Below are 14586 nucleotides of genomic sequence, written 5' to 3'. Positions count from 1 at the left end.
AGCATGAGGAATCTTTAGTTTCTTAAATTATTTCTCAAATATTCATGTCTTGAGCTTAAAATCTGTACACATTTCAACCTCCAATTTTGAACTCCGTGAGAATAAATAAGGGATACAATTGAATTCATCCCTGGAGAAAGTGTTGCAATTGAATCGTATAATTTGTTGATGAAGTACTGTCCAACAAAATCAACAGTGGCACACAAAGAATAGTTCAGTACAATTAATACAACGAACATGAAGTTGCAGCTCACCGATTCTCTCCATGAATAAGAAATTTCAAAAAGATTAGTGGTTTGAAGGCCATGAAACGCTATCTCATCATCAACTTCTTGTGTCATCATCATTCATATGGATTTCTGAACCTCCTTAGGAGTTCAGGAATGTCATAAGCCAGCATATCATCCACAGCCTGTACCATTTTATGCTTCAGCCTCTCAAACTTGTCAAGGTTGTATCCACTCAACACCTCTCTGTAATGCTCAACGTCAGGGAAATCTCCAGGTGGTAAATGAAACTCCTTTTGTACCTGTTCAATGGACTTGCATTTTATATCCCAAGAAGCTGACAGCTATAGTAATCCAACGAGTTGTATGCATGAATTTGAGGTCAGCTAAGTAGGCTAGAATGTCCTTAGTGATTATAAGCAGCCAGTTTATGGCTCAATCAAGCGTTGAAAGTTAATTGTTTTTTCTTTTCTTGTCATCACTCTAATAAAAACTGATTGCCTTGGTGAAATTCTGCATAATTTCTAGGGTTAGTAACTCTACAAACCTTCAAAATTTAATGGTTTTTTTTTCTCTGCAAATGAAAGGATAATGAAATGTTTGAAGTTGTTTTCTTCAGGCATCTACTAATGTTTTATTCTCTTTCTTTTTTTCCCCTTCACATGTTGCAACTTTACCTGTCGACTTGACTCAAGTATATATGTCTCCAAGCTGATCAAAATGTATATATTTTTCATGTCCATGTAGAGTGATATAGGATAGCAAACCTTTCCAAATTCATCTTCAAGATTGTCGATGAGCCTCTGCTGAGTCTTGGCTTTGCCTATCATCGACGGCATTTCTTTCTTTAGATGACCAATTATATAGGCATGAATTTTGACTGCTCTTGCACGCTTAACAAATTCATTGATCTGCAACGATAAAGAGAACAATGGATATGAGAAAAAACTATATAAAGGAAATTCAAAACCAGTTAATAGCTATACTTACACGGCGATCACAAGCTTTCTTTGGTATGTCTTTCAGATCGGAAAGCAGGTCTTCTTGCTCTCTCTCAAATAGATCCTTTCCAATAGGTCCAGTTGCTGATTCATTTATCGGTTTGTCATTGAACGACCTGTATATTTTTAAGGGAGATCAGAGCATGATACGCTAGAGATCTTATATGCCAATTCATTCATCTGGTATTTGCAAGACTAAATTTTGCTCCCAAATACCATTAACAGCCAGTCAGATTCTCACAGATGAAAAAGGTATATCTTTTCTATTGGATTCAAAGGTAAAACTGCAGAAAGTTCCTCGTTTGTCGCATCCTTTGAAGTTTGAACAAAAATGAGACCATTGGGTTTAATTAACATGTAAAATTATAGCATACCCAATGTAAACTCGCATAGCTTCAGGGCTGTTTAGAACTTTCCCAAGAGACCATAATAGTGCCCCATAAACCCTCATAAGCTGATGAACAGTGGAAAAGAAGCATGTTACAGATCAAGCTAAAAGATAATATTCGCTGACAAAGAGTCAAAATACCGGCTAATAATTACAATAAGATTTTGCCTCGATCATTTTATGATGAGAGAGAAAAGGCTTAAGTATAACCTGCTGGGTGTCAACTTGGTCTGCTTTATTCAGAACCACTCGGATTTTGTCATCATGGCCATGCAAAGATTCAATTACCCGCTTAAACTCATCACTGATGTCAAGTTTATAGGGATCAAAAAGGAGCAGGATGAGGTCACATTTTGCTGCAAACCAAGACGTTACTCCAGTGAAGTCATAACTGCGTTGGGTTCTTTGTTTCTCTCCAGATAAAACGCCAGGAGTATCAACGAATGTAATGTGTTGCAGAAGCTTCACAAACAAAGGCCCATAATTGTATCTCAAATTTCATCGACGATAAAAATATCTTAATGCAAAAGTTAAAGATCAAATCACTACCGGGTGTGGCATCTGAGAACACTCGAACTTCGATAAAAATGAAGCTCCAAATGTACTGAGGCCATGGTATGGCATATCTGCTTGAACAGCAATGGTATTTCCAGGAATGCTCCTTTCATCTGGTCCCGACTGTAGGACACTGTCATCAGAAGCAAATAACACCAAACAAATACCAAATACAACTGAAAGCATATCTGTGACACAAGACTAGATGAGATCATGAATATTATTTCATGGTTATATAAGGAAAAAAGAGTTATCTATCGCTGAACTCTATCTAAGATTATATCTGGAGCGACTATCATGGTCAACTATAAGCTGTCAAATTATAAAACAAATTTATATTTTATATTTATCTTAAATAGACTATAGAAAAAAAAATAAGTAGAGAAATAAAACTTACTGTGACGACAACAAATCTGTCAGTTGTAGGTTCTGGCCCAATGTGAGCGCCTGCATAAAATCAAGATGAAGATGAATCAACATAACTTTTGCTAAGACTAAGATGAATAGACAGAAAAGAAAAAACATGAACAAGAGTAATATTGCTCTGATGGACCTGGATAGTTAGATTGCAGCAAGTGTTTTATGAATGTTGTCTTTCCAGTAGAATATTGTCCCAATAGCATGACCATGGGCTTGGCTTCAAAATCACTATTTGTCTAAAAAAAGGCCGAATATATTAGGGCCTGAAGTAACAGATTTAAAGCTACGAATCTTTTCTAGAGGTCATTTCAGTTTGATATCTTAGGAACTAAGACTTACCAAGAAAGGAGAAACAAAATCGTTGAATTGATAGGTCTCCTCTAAAGGCTTAAGTTTCTCAAGGTATAACTTCTTCAAGCCATCAATTATTGAGGTAACAGCACTTAGAGGTACCTAGAATCAAATACAAACAAACATAGTTCTCAATATAGACTTTCTTCAAGCAAGCAATTGTTGAGGTAATAGAACTTAAAGGACTTATTGCCTACAACCAGATACAAACACAAATTAGCTTCAGGAAAGAAAACCAATGTAAAGTATAAGCAGTTTCTGTGAAAGATACCTTTTTTGATGATTTTGAGTTAAACCAACTAGCTGATGCTGGCACAGCTTGTGAAGAAGCCAAAAGCAGCGATCGCCAAAAGGGTCAGACAAGTAAAATAATATGAGCAAGAGGAACTGGAAATTTTTCATAAATAAGCTCCCTACCATCCGAATGGTTCTCATTTTTCTTTTCCTTGCGCTTATGTTTCTAGAAAATGGTCAGCAGAAATACGTTAGAGGGCGATATTGTTTCACACATTATGAAGCTTTTTGGTAGAAATGGAATAATTGACCTACAGCTAGTAGAGCATCCAAACCTTCCATCGCTGGAGGGCCTAAGTTCTCCAAGTCTGTTTTTAGGAAAAATGATTGGTACAATCAGACATACATTCTACAAAGTATAACAATCTTAAAGATCATTTGGTCGATGGTGTAACCTGCATGCTTAAGCACATCCGAGGTAATCTCATGACCTGATTGAGCCAATGCAACAAGCTGTCCATTGTAAACACTTTAGAGAACTTAGTGGTTGATTAAGATGTTTTATAAAACGAAAAATATATTGAAAATAAAACCTGCATAGCACTGATGAAGTCTTCAACATCAAGAAAACCTTGTCTCTTAGAGTCAGCAATGGCCCAGACCTGTAGAGAAAGTTAACTAGTTAGTGTGAAAGCACAGATAAGCTAGTCACATGGTATGAAGGAGAACCGAACACATACTATAACAATGACAAAGTTCATTTGATTGAGAACAAAATCCACAAGCCAATTTTTTTAACAATTTACCCTGTCGTCTATACAATTCAAGACAATCAAATTAACACCAGAAATTCCATACAAGGTATTCCTACAACAAAACACGTCCAGTGTGCAGCATATTAGTTGAGTTGTTGGAAAGTGACCAATTCTAACTTCAACAGCCATTAATCTCCGGTGAATGTAATCATTAATTCATGTTGGCAAATTAATCCTAATGTTAGAAAGTGAGTACAAAACTTAAACATATCTCATTGCTGTGAAGTATGAAGACATGTTACTTGGCACCTTTACTGTGATGGAATGCCATCTTAGCACTTCTTTATTTTCAACAAGTGGATCAAAGTGGAACAATAAAATAAAATATATTATCAATAATTTACCAAAAGGTGCAACTAATATTACTAAATACTCATATGGGTAAATTATCAGTGTATTTTTATCTATAAAATATATATTATAAAAAAACTCATTCCTACCTTTTCTTGGGTATGTAAGTTTAAATTTTGATCCCATCCTTGCCCCGTTTATATTTTAGGACAAGACAGGACGGTCATTAATCAGGTTTTTGACGGGAGCTAGCAAATTGCTATTCCTAATCAAACTTCATCAATTTAAGTACATTTATACACATGGAACTAAGATTTTAAAGAAATGTAATAAATACACACATAAAAGTAAGCTGCAATATAGATAAGCTGCTAGTCTTAAGAACTAATTAATGTGGATTAAAGAAGGCTTGGCCTTCCAGAATTAACGGTCTCAATTTAAATTGACGCAGGTTTAACTCCCACAAACTTGTGCGTTTTTATAGTCAGCCAATAGAAATATGATGTAGGATGAAAAATTCAATTCTCCTGAGCCTTCTGATTCTGGCAGTGATAATAATGTCAATAGAGTAACCTTATTACAACACACAATTACCCTTAAATAGTTGCAGTTGTTCGTCTGAAAAATAGTTACTTTCCACGAAATAGATCATTTAGATGATAAATACATGAATTTACAACTTAAAAATCATAAGAAAGCAAAGGAATCATATTCCTGGTTTCTCCAAGTAGCAAACTCCAGAGGAAATAAAACGGAACCTCTTCCGGCCTTCTAACGCTCAATAAATTATAATAATAAAAACAGAGATAAGAGCTGGCCTGCTTAAGTTCGGGACGGGAAAGCTTCGACATGGCGAAAAACTTGAGGGCGTCATTTCCGGTGATGCGCCCATCGCCATCTGAACCGAGAGGGACAGCGAAATAAGCAAACGAAAAGAGAAGGCATCCGAGGCGGGAGAAAAGATGGAAAGCCTGACCCTTATCGGCAACGGCGAACCAGTCCTGGTAGGTCTTTTGCTGCTCCTTGGAGGAAGCAGACCTCGAAGACGACAGCAGATGCATCGCTGCGAGATACGGAATCGATCGAGAGGAGATTGAGCAGTTGTTGGAGGAGAAGGGGCTCTTGGCTCGTCCACCTCTCGGCCTTGGAGGAGGCGGAAGAAACGGGAGGAGCTTTTTATACCCTTTTTTTTGTTTCGCGCTCTGCATTCGAAGCGGAGGGGAAGAAAAGAGAGCCGTTCGAGTTCGTGGTGGAGCCCAACGCGGAAGTCGGTGGTTGGAGACGCGGGAGTATAACGCAGGTTCATCAGCCGTCCGATGAGAATCGCAGGTTCATCATCCGTCCGATGAGAATCGTGTATATTCATCCGTTCTATATGATAAATTCTATAATTTTTTATACCTATTTATTTTTTTGATAGATAATATCGAAAAGTCGAAAATACTCACCAATTGCAGTGGAATGAATTGTATGGAACAGAAATTTCATCTTTTTGTTACTGAAGTGAATTTTATTTTATCCACCTTGAAAAAACCTACAGATTAAAACAAAAGAAAATGAGAAGACCACCAAAGAATTAAAAACAAAAACCTACATGAAATCCAGTGAAACAAGATGGAAAACCAAACTCCAGATAAAAAACGACAAAAAGGTCTGTTAATTACCATCTTTATTTTCTATTCTATCAGCAGCAGGATGACAAATGCATGTGAATGTACATGGTCGTAGGATCACGGATGAGGTGCCACAAATGGGCCACTGCCAGAGCGAATTATCTCTCAGATACTTTTACCGCAGCGCGCGCAATCAATAGAATTTATCTGCACCAAGACAAACCCACACAAACATCCAAACGACTGCAGCTGCCCGGGCAAATGCAACCATAAAACTCCAACACGACCACATGTATGTATAGGTGGTGCAAGAAATCCCCAAATCCACATCGTTTTTGCTTTTTCTTTTTAAAATAATTACACCACCTCATCACATTCACTCATCATCAGACAAATAAAATATTTGAAATATGAGAAACAAAAGAAAGGCTAAAACAAAATTAATTAAACAACAAATAGCACAAGGATACACCCAAAAACTCCGCATCCATGCATGCTTCTTCCTCTCGTCTCTCGCTCTACCTAGCGCTGTTCAATTACGAACTATTACTCTATTTGCAATTTAACTAGAGGCACTCCTTTTTGTTGTTAATTTCTTGTGACATCGCGTTCTACGCCTTCGCGCCTTAGTAATACCTGAAACAAGCACAATGTATGAAATTACGTCAAATCTAATCCAAGTTGCCATTAACTTGACGTAGTTATTGTGTTGAACAAGACCTTGATGATCGATGATTGATGGATTTGTTCGTTACTGAGGCCATGAGATTGAGAACAGATTCTTGAGCCGGCTGCCGGTGATTCGCTGCAAGGCCTTTTTCGCGCCCGGCACGTCGGCCCCCGCCAGCTTCTGCAGGTGCTGACACGCACCGGCCTCAGCAAGCCGCCTCCGAGCCCCGCCGCAGCTGCCGGATGTGAGAGCGAGCACCACCGCCACTGGAAGCTCCTTCCCGGCGACCGCTTCGCTCCTTGGGTCTAGCATTTGGACTAGACGAGTCACGCTCTTCTCGTCCTTCGATAGCTCGCGGCGGTTTGCCCGTACGGCCACCAGCGACGTGAGCGCTGCGGCTGCTGCTTCCTGCGCGCTCGAGGGTTTGGAGCTCTCCATCATCTTGATAAGCGCCGGCATGGACTCTGCCATTGATCGCTTGATGTCTTCGCTAGGGGATAGATTGGCGACAAGAGCCGCCGCGGAGTGTTGGATCCCGGCGCTCCCGCGCTTGATCAGATCCGTCAGTTGGGCGAAGAGCGGCGGGGATGAAGAGAGGAGTCTGGTGGCGGTCGGAGAAACGGCGAGGACGCAGGCGCCGATCGCTTTCAGGGCGTGATCTATCGCTTCCGGGTCGGACGAGACTCGGAGGAGTTGGAGGAGACGAGTGAGGCCGTTCTCTTGGAGGATAGCGTTGTGAATCTCTTCGCCGCCCATGGCGGCCAGGGAAGCCAAACAGAGGGCGGCGTTCTTCTGGGCTTCGAGGTTTCCTGAAAGCAGTTCGATGAGTACTGAGACGGCACCTTCCTCCACCATCGCGGCCCTAACGTCGTCGATTGCAGCCGCGTTATTGAGGGAACCGGCAGCGAGGGCTTGGACAGATGGGGATCCGGAACGGCAGGCGGCGACGAGAATCGAGACGCCGCCGTAGGCAGATACTGCCCAAGCGCAGGCATGATCCGCTGTCAGTGCGTGAATCGCTGTGGCAGCTCGCTCCTTCAGGACCGCCGGTCCGGAGTCGAGGAGGCGCAGGAGAGGGCCGAGGGCGCCCTCCTCGAATACAGCGCGGCGTGAGGCATCGGAGGCGGTGGCGAGGAGGGAAACCACTGCTGCCGTGCGGTCGCGCAGAAGCGAGTGAGCGGAGGGATCGAGGAGGCGAAGAAGCAACGGGAGGTCGCCCTCCTCGACTACGAGGCGGGAGATCTTCGCGTGGTCGGCAGCGAGAAGCTCCAGGAGGGAATCAAGGGCCTTACCCTTGAGATCTAGCGCGCCGATCTGGAGGCGAGCGAAGATGTCTCGGACGAAGAGCGTGAGCACAGCGCGGGAAGCGGAGGGGGCCGGGAGCGGAAGAACAATCGCCGCGGAGTCATCGGCAAGCGACGCGAGGGAAGCATCGTGGTGAAGCAGGCCGGAGCGGAGGAGAAGGTGGAGGTCGTGAAGGTGGAGAGAGAGCGCGGAGGCGGCGATGTCGACGTCGCTTTGGAGGCGGAGCTTCCCTCCAGGGAGGTCCTGGTCGAGACATAGAGCGGAGAGGGAGCGAAGGGTGCGGAGGGTGGAGAGCAGGGAGGGTAAGAGGTGATCGCTGAAAAGCTGGTTGGAAGGCCAGTGGGGGGAGCCGGCGGCGTCGGTAAGGGCGGAGAGGAGGAGGGAGAGCTTAGAGTGGAGGAGACGCCATCGGCCAACCAGAGTCCGCGCGGAGAGAGCGGCGGAGAGCAGAAAAGGGAGAAGCCGACGGAGGATGAGTTCAAGGGTCTCAGCCGGTGACGCGGGAGTCCCGTCACCATCGTCGTCAGCGGCGGCGGTAGCGGAAGCGGCGGAAGTCATAGGTTCACTGCTTTCCCGCTGCCCTTCTTTTTCTATTATTAGTATTATTGTTATCTATGCGGTGGATGAAGGCAGGTGGAGGCTGTTGTGTTAATTGGAGTCGCCGCTGGGAGAATCGAGTACAGGCGAAAGCAAAAGAGAAATGGGTCGATGTGGAGTAAATCAGTAAAGTGTTTCTCATCCGCAGTCTATTTAATGCCAGGGAGCAGGTAATCTACTGCTTTCGTTTAAACACGTCCAACAGTTCAGACTCTAAAAATAATATTTAATTAACTATATTAAAATTACTTAGTGAGAAGATGGTCGTTTTTTCCTAGACGCTGTCTCAAGTGAGACACCAGGGAGTTACCGTTAGATGGAATGGACGGATGGGATTGCTTGCAAGGAAACACACACATGATGGCCACATGCTATGACCTGTGGGCTTCCGCAACACACGATAAATGAATAAATAATGAGCAAAATTGCTTATGATAGAGTTAAGTACATATTATATCAATTATAACTCTGATTATTACAAAATATAAAAGAAACAGATTATTGCAGAATTGTCCACAGATAAATGGAATGTCATAGTGTCTATAGAGTCAATTGAAGGAGATTGCAAAATTGAGATCCAACCAATGGAACGCATTAATAAACCATTCAAGAGGGGGAAATGACAATCAGAATGGATTTTCTTGAAAAAACCCGGCAGGAATGCAATGATTGTTATAACAAGAAAGTTGGTACTCGTAGTTTCAAAATTCCAATCAAGAATAATTTTATCTTGATAGCTATAAAATGAACTATTATGGTCTGAACTTTTCTAACGCAATGAAATGGGTCAAACCTGGTCGGAAAAGGCGAGCTGCATGAAGCACGCAACAGTCGATAAGTAGAAGCCTAACCATCTTTTTTCTTTTATCAAAAGAAGACATCCTTAATCTAAATTCTCATCTTTACTGTATTTTGCATAGAGACATTAAGGAGAGTTTAAGAGAAAAAATAAAATTTAAAAACGATCGATGCGTGAAGCATGCCACAATAATTTATTTGTTTCCCCTTTATGCGGAGGTAGCTTTCTTGACCACGCTTAGGGTGAGTTGAATCAGTGGGAGGAGCAGAGGCAGCAGGTAGCACAATGCATTGACGGAAGCAGTGCGAGTGGAGGAGAGATTAAAGTCGCCTTCTTTTTCTTTGGGCTTTGGACGACAAAAGTGATCTTTATCGGGCTACAAAAGCTTATATAGTGGGTTTGGTCATTCCACCTTTGTTTGCTACTTCCCTCCGTTCCCTCACTCCCAAGTTCTCACACTGCTTTATTATTATTATTATTATTATTTTAAAAAATTGTGTTCCTAGAGCGAAGGGAAGAGGTTTTAAAAAGTAACAAAATCAAAGAGTTAGATTTTATCAATCTCTATTTGTTTTTCTTCCTTTCCTCTTTCCACTGTTCTTCCTTCTCGACTTAGGTAAAAATAATAATGCATTTATGTAAAATATGGAGACATGTTTTGATTACTACAAATATGAAGAGCACTTTTTATAATTACTCATATATAGTAAATTATCTCATACAGTGCATATAATAAAAGAATTATATTTAGATTAAGTATTATAAATTAATTCTAGGTACTTTTTGTTTTTAAAAATTATATAAAAAATAATTTACACAAAAAATATTTTAAAAAAAATTTAATTGTTAATTTATATTTGCTCACTGAGCGGATACTCCTGATATCAACGACTTTGAAAGTGTTTGAAATTGGAAATGAGGTTGGAGTTTATGCTCAGTGTAACATTGTTCCCCACGCCTGTTATAGATTAGGTAGCAGCGAGCAATCTTCAACTAAAAAAAGGCACCTGAACCGCTCGCTATCAAACACGGGGGGGTTTATAAGGAAAGGAAAACGAACATAGAATTTCTCTCAGAGAAAAAGGATCCTCCAATTCTTTACTGCCGCGAAAGAATTATTGTTCCCGGTTAATTTCCAAGAAGCAGGGACTCATCAGGAGTAGAAAAGCTTGTGTTGTTGGCTTGCAGTTGGAAGTCGGTTATGCTTGTTACATCGAATTCTCTGATGAAATTCTGATCAGAAACTCTTGCTTTTGCAGCCGCGTAGCATTTGTATTCATCAATAGTTGAAGCGATGCACCAGCGTTGCAGTTTTCTTAGGCATCCCACAACACATCCTGTTCTATGCTGGAGAAGAAAATTGATGCGAAATCAAGTCTTGCAAGAATCAAAGTGACTGTGCAGATGGAGGATAGATATATGAGAACTTACCTTGCCACGTTTGCAATGAATAAGGAGTGGGTGATTGCTGACATCTGCAGTTATATACCAGAGTTGGCACGAACATAGATAACGGGAACTAATAACAATTTAAGGAAACTTGGTTTACAAAACTTTTTGTACCAAGAACAATTTTAAGGGCCTCCCGGATCCGATTTTTTGGAATAGTGGCTTCCTGCGGAGGATATTGTTGTGATTAGAAATGCCTTTAGGGCCAGTATACAACTGCAGAGAACAGCTTAAGCTACGAGTAGATTTGAGAACCAAGATCAGAATCAATAACATTTGAGAGAAAACACAAATTAACATATAAAACATATAATCATCAAAGCATTATGACCATAAACTTCCTGCCCCTGGATAGATAGGACATCTAATCTGTATCACAATGGTAAGGCACCGTGAAGTATCCAAAGGCAAGAAAACTTCTTGAGCAGTAGTGAGTTCTTGGGGGAAGAAATCATGAGATTTGTAGCTTTATTATTCATGCCAGTAACTAATATTGTTCATGAACACACTAGTACGCTCTCAAGTCATAATAGCTTTAGATGATGATAAATCCCAAACTCTAAGAGGCCATACATTTTTTATAAGCCTCAACTCACTTGATTTCTAGTCTGTCATGTCAATAATACGGTGCCAGTAGCAATCATGGGGAACTATGCTAGATATATAACATCAAATATTTTGGTAGAAAATAAAATCTTAGTGTTCAAGGCTGAGATACAAAAGAAGGCGATAAGCACATTGCACATGGAGTTGTCAAGAAAATAGATGAACATATAACAAGGGCATTCCGATGAAAACTATAAATAGAAATTAAACAAACAAGATACGTAGTCAACATCAGGATACACCAAGAGAAACATAAGATTTAAAGCTATAGTCTCCAGCAACAAAAGAGGAAAATAGGTCTGCAGAATCCACAAAATATCACAATTTATGAAGCTTACAATGAAACCTACAGTGATTTATAGAAAATGAACAGCATATCCAAAAGAACATTACCCCAGAAGAGGAAAGATTCAAATAATATTCAAATCGAACAATCATTTCACAAACCTAGTGAAATATAAAATGGACCAAATTGAAGATTGGCAAGGGTTCCTAACCATAAATCTGAACAGACGCAAAAAGAAAATAGACATCCCAATTCCATGTTTAGAAATAATAAACTGTCAAGGGCATGGTGTGTTAACATCATTAACACCAAATATACAAAAAGAAAGAGACAAATAGAGCGACAAATTTCCAAAGATGATAAAGAATATAAAAGAAAAAAAATATGGCAATTTACTGAATTGCGTAGCTAACTTTCCCTAATATCCAAACTATGTACTTAAGTTTCATATTTACCAAAACATGTACCTATTTCCCATTATACCCTTCCTTCACTAGTAGTCGATTGATATGTATCTAATGAGTTTATGGCAAATTGTCTCAAAACTGTGAAAATTTTTTTAAAAAAAACAACAGCTCCAAATGTAGGCTATGGAATCTAGGTCCGAGGGCATAGTTACACTTAAGAAGATGCAAAGAGTGCAACAAACTTGATTTGAACTATTTATGAGGTGTCTATGACCATCAATGATTTTTGGACCTACAATGCCAAGAATTTCAAAAGTTTGATATAGTTTGAACCAGGGGAGTTCTAGAAACACTTTGGTGGTGTTAGCTAGTGAATATGACAGACCTAGGTCCTCTAATGAGCTTGTACCAAATTGTCTCAAGGCTGTGAAGATTTTAAAAACCCACAGCTCTCAATTTAGGTTGTGAAATCTAGGTCAGAGGGCATGTTTATACTTAAAAGGCTTCCCATGAGTGTAATGGTCTTAGTTTAAAGTGATTATGAGGTTCCTAAGACCATCAGCAAGTTTTGACCAAAACTCGTTAATAGATCTATAATGTCCAGAATTTCAAAAGATGGACATGGTCTAAACTAGGAGTCCTAGGAACCCTTTGATTGTGTTAGTGAGTATGACAGGCCGTGGTGCTCTAATGAACTTATGTCAAATTGTCTCAAAACTATGAAGATTTCAAAAACTCATAGCTCTCAATTTGGGCTTGGAATCTTGGTTTGAGACCATGGTTACATTTAGGAAGATGCAAGGAGTGTAACAAACTTGGTTTGAAGTATTTATGAGGTGCCTAAGGCCATCAACAATTTTTGGCCAAAAAGAATTTCAAAAGCTTGACATGGTTTGAATCAGGGAAGTTCTAGGAACCCTTTGGTTGTATTGGTGAGTGAGTGTGACAAGGCTAGGTCCTCTAATGAGCCTGTGCCAAATTATCTCAAGGTCGTGAAGATTTCAAAAACCTACAGCTCTCAATCTTGGTTGTGGAATCTAGATCTAAGGATATGGTTACACTTAAGAAGATGTAAGGAGTGCAACAAACTTGGTTTGAAGTGTTTATGAAGTGTCTAAAGTCATCAATGAATTTTAGTCAAAAACTCGCTAAAGGACCTACAATGTTCATAATTTCAAAAGATTGATATCGTTTGAATCAGAAGAGTCCTAGGAATAATTTAATGGTGTTGGTGAGTGAGTATGACACGCCTAGATCCTCTAATAAGGTTATGCCAAATTATCTTGAGGTTGTGAAGATTTCAATAACTCAACTCTCAATCTAAGTTATGAATTCAAGTCTGAGGGCATAATTAAACTTAAGAGGCTTCTAGAAGTGTAATAGTTTTGATTTGAAATGATTATGAGATTTCTACAGTTATTTGTGAGTTTTGATGAAAACTCACTAATGATTTTAGACACCTCAAAAACACTTTAAATTAAGTTGATTTCACTCTTTGCAGTGTCTCGAGTGTAACCATGCCCTCAAACATAGATTGTTGTATTAAATTTGGCATATTTAAAAATACTTCAAATCAAGCTCATTGTACTATACAATTATAGATTTTTAATAGTTGACTAACGAAGTCAACTAGAGTTCATAGATGAAACATAGAAAATTTTGAAATTGGCTAAGACAATCGACTGTCCACGTAGTGGTCGATCGATGATGCAACAACAATCGATTATGAATGAATGAGGGGTATAATGGGAAATAAGTATGTGTTTTGATAGATATGAAACTTGGATACGCATTTTGTTATTAAAGAAAGTTCGTTACGCGGTTCAATATATTGCTAAAAAAAATAACATGTTTCACAAGGAACAATTTGAATCAAGCAAATCCCAGAAGGAGGAAAAGTAATACCTTGGAGCCATCGATCTCAATCTTGAAGAGAGTAATCCCGTTTTCCCGAAGGAACTCCATGTTCGCGACTGGGTACGGGTCCAGGCAAAGGCACCTATTAAGAAACCGCAATCCACTACCAATCAATCGAAACCCTCGACTCCACCCTCACTATACTCCAACAAAATGGAGGAAAATAAAATAAACATAAAACTTGAAAGCAGATCACGGACAAGATGGAGTGAAGCTCAAGCGTTTCCAAGAACCGGAAGTTAGCAGTGTTTGGGAAGCCAGAGCGGTAGATGCCGTGATCGACCATGGCGAAGTTGAGCGGGGGCATGAGGCGCTCCACCTCGGTCTCCCCCTTGGAGATGGGCTCAAGGACAACCCAATCGCAGATGGGCTTGGGCTTTATTGCCAAGATCGTCGTCGGCCGCTCCGCCGTCTCGGCCTCCGGTCGCTCGCCCATTTAGAGAGAGAGATCGGAATATTCTTTCGGATTCTTGTTGAATAAAAACACATGATCGGAGGAAGTCCGCATATAAACAACTATACCGGAACGGTTTTCTCTTCTCTACGGAAGAAAGTTTCAGGGATTTCTTTCATTTCTTTCCATTAACAAAATGTTACCTTTGGTAGGGTTTTCCTATTTTTCTACACTTGATTTCTCCTAAAAAGGAATATATTT

At 40.2% G+C, this 14586-nt stretch overlaps 3 protein-coding genes across 5 annotated transcripts; all 3 read right to left on the bottom strand.

Annotated features, from left to right (window-relative positions):
- Positions 1-343: 343 nt before the first annotated feature.
- LOC141838886 (EH domain-containing protein 1-like) lies at positions 344-5343 on the bottom strand. Of its 3 annotated transcripts, none has more exons than XM_074726502.1 (16): positions 5259-5343; positions 5101-5180; positions 3770-3838; positions 3632-3689; positions 3492-3544; positions 3360-3402; positions 3214-3260; positions 2931-3044; positions 2725-2827; positions 2569-2618; positions 2166-2294; positions 1827-2078; positions 1603-1682; positions 1218-1344; positions 995-1138; positions 344-529 (listed from the first exon to the last, which is right to left on the bottom strand). In XM_074726502.1, the coding sequence occupies exons 1-16, from the start codon at positions 5341-5343 to the stop codon at positions 344-346; spliced, it is 1620 nt and encodes a 539-aa protein (XP_074582603.1). The 3 variants fall into 3 exon arrangements, with proteins under 3 accessions (XP_074582603.1, XP_074582611.1, XP_074582620.1); XM_074726510.1 differs by having other exon boundaries at positions 3214-3296; positions 3369-3393; positions 3504-3544; XM_074726519.1 differs by lacking the exons at positions 3214-3260; positions 3360-3402.
- An 873-nt stretch (positions 5344-6216) lies between these two features.
- On the bottom strand, positions 6217-8463 carry LOC141840211 (uncharacterized). The gene is made up of 2 exons (XM_074728133.1): positions 6616-8463; positions 6217-6531 (listed from the first exon to the last, which is right to left on the bottom strand). Exon 1 carries the CDS (start codon positions 8426-8428, stop codon positions 6647-6649), a length of 1782 nt encoding a protein of 593 aa, XP_074584234.1. The 5' UTR covers positions 8429-8463; the 3' UTR covers positions 6217-6531; positions 6616-6646.
- Positions 8464-10166: 1703 nt separating this feature from the next.
- Positions 10167-14439, bottom strand: LOC141840220 (inositol diphosphatase DSP1-like). Its single transcript, XM_074728143.1, has 5 exons — positions 14132-14439; positions 13920-14013; positions 10830-10881; positions 10698-10741; positions 10167-10613 (listed from the first exon to the last, which is right to left on the bottom strand). The coding sequence occupies exons 1-5, from the start codon at positions 14365-14367 to the stop codon at positions 10395-10397; spliced, it is 645 nt and encodes a 214-aa protein (XP_074584244.1). The 5' UTR covers positions 14368-14439; the 3' UTR covers positions 10167-10394.
- Positions 14440-14586: the final 147 nt, after the last annotated feature.

The sequence above is a fragment of the Curcuma longa genome, chromosome 1, assembly GCF_044706935.1.
Source record: "Curcuma longa cultivar G26 ecotype Majalengka, Jawa Barat chromosome 1, ITB_CL_G26_1.1, whole genome shotgun sequence".
In the NCBI taxonomy this organism is placed as follows: Eukaryota; Viridiplantae; Streptophyta; class Magnoliopsida; order Zingiberales; family Zingiberaceae; genus Curcuma; species Curcuma longa.
This window is presented reverse-complemented; position numbering and strand designations above follow the sequence as displayed.

Bases quoted from the DNA above. Each gene is read 5' to 3' on its own strand.
- LOC141838886 (XM_074726510.1), bottom strand. From the start codon at position 5,343: ATGCATCTGCTGTCGTCTTCGAGGTCTGCTTCCTCCAAGGAGCAGCAA. The intron at 2,295-2,568 runs GTAAGTTTTATT...AGTGTCCTACAG, and splicing joins ACAGATTTGTTGTCGTCACA to TCGGGACCAGATGAAAGGAG. The intron at 1,683-1,826 runs GTTATACTTAAG...ACTGTTCATCAG, and splicing joins ACCAAGTTGACACCCAGCAG to CTTATGAGGGTTTATGGGGC.
- LOC141840211 (XM_074728133.1), bottom strand. From the start codon at position 8,428: ATGACTTCCGCCGCTTCCGCTACCGCCGCCGCTGACGACGATGGTGAC.
- LOC141840220 (XM_074728143.1), bottom strand. From the start codon at position 14,367: ATGGGCGAGCGACCGGAGGCCGAGACGGCGGAGCGGCCGACGACGATC. The intron at 14,014-14,131 runs GTCCGTGATCTG...GTTTCTTAATAG, and splicing joins CTTGAGCTTCACTCCATCTT to GTGCCTTTGCCTGGACCCGT. The intron at 10,742-10,829 runs GTACAAAAAGTT...ATATAACTGCAG, and splicing joins GGCCCTTAAAATTGTTCTTG to ATGTCAGCAATCACCCACTC.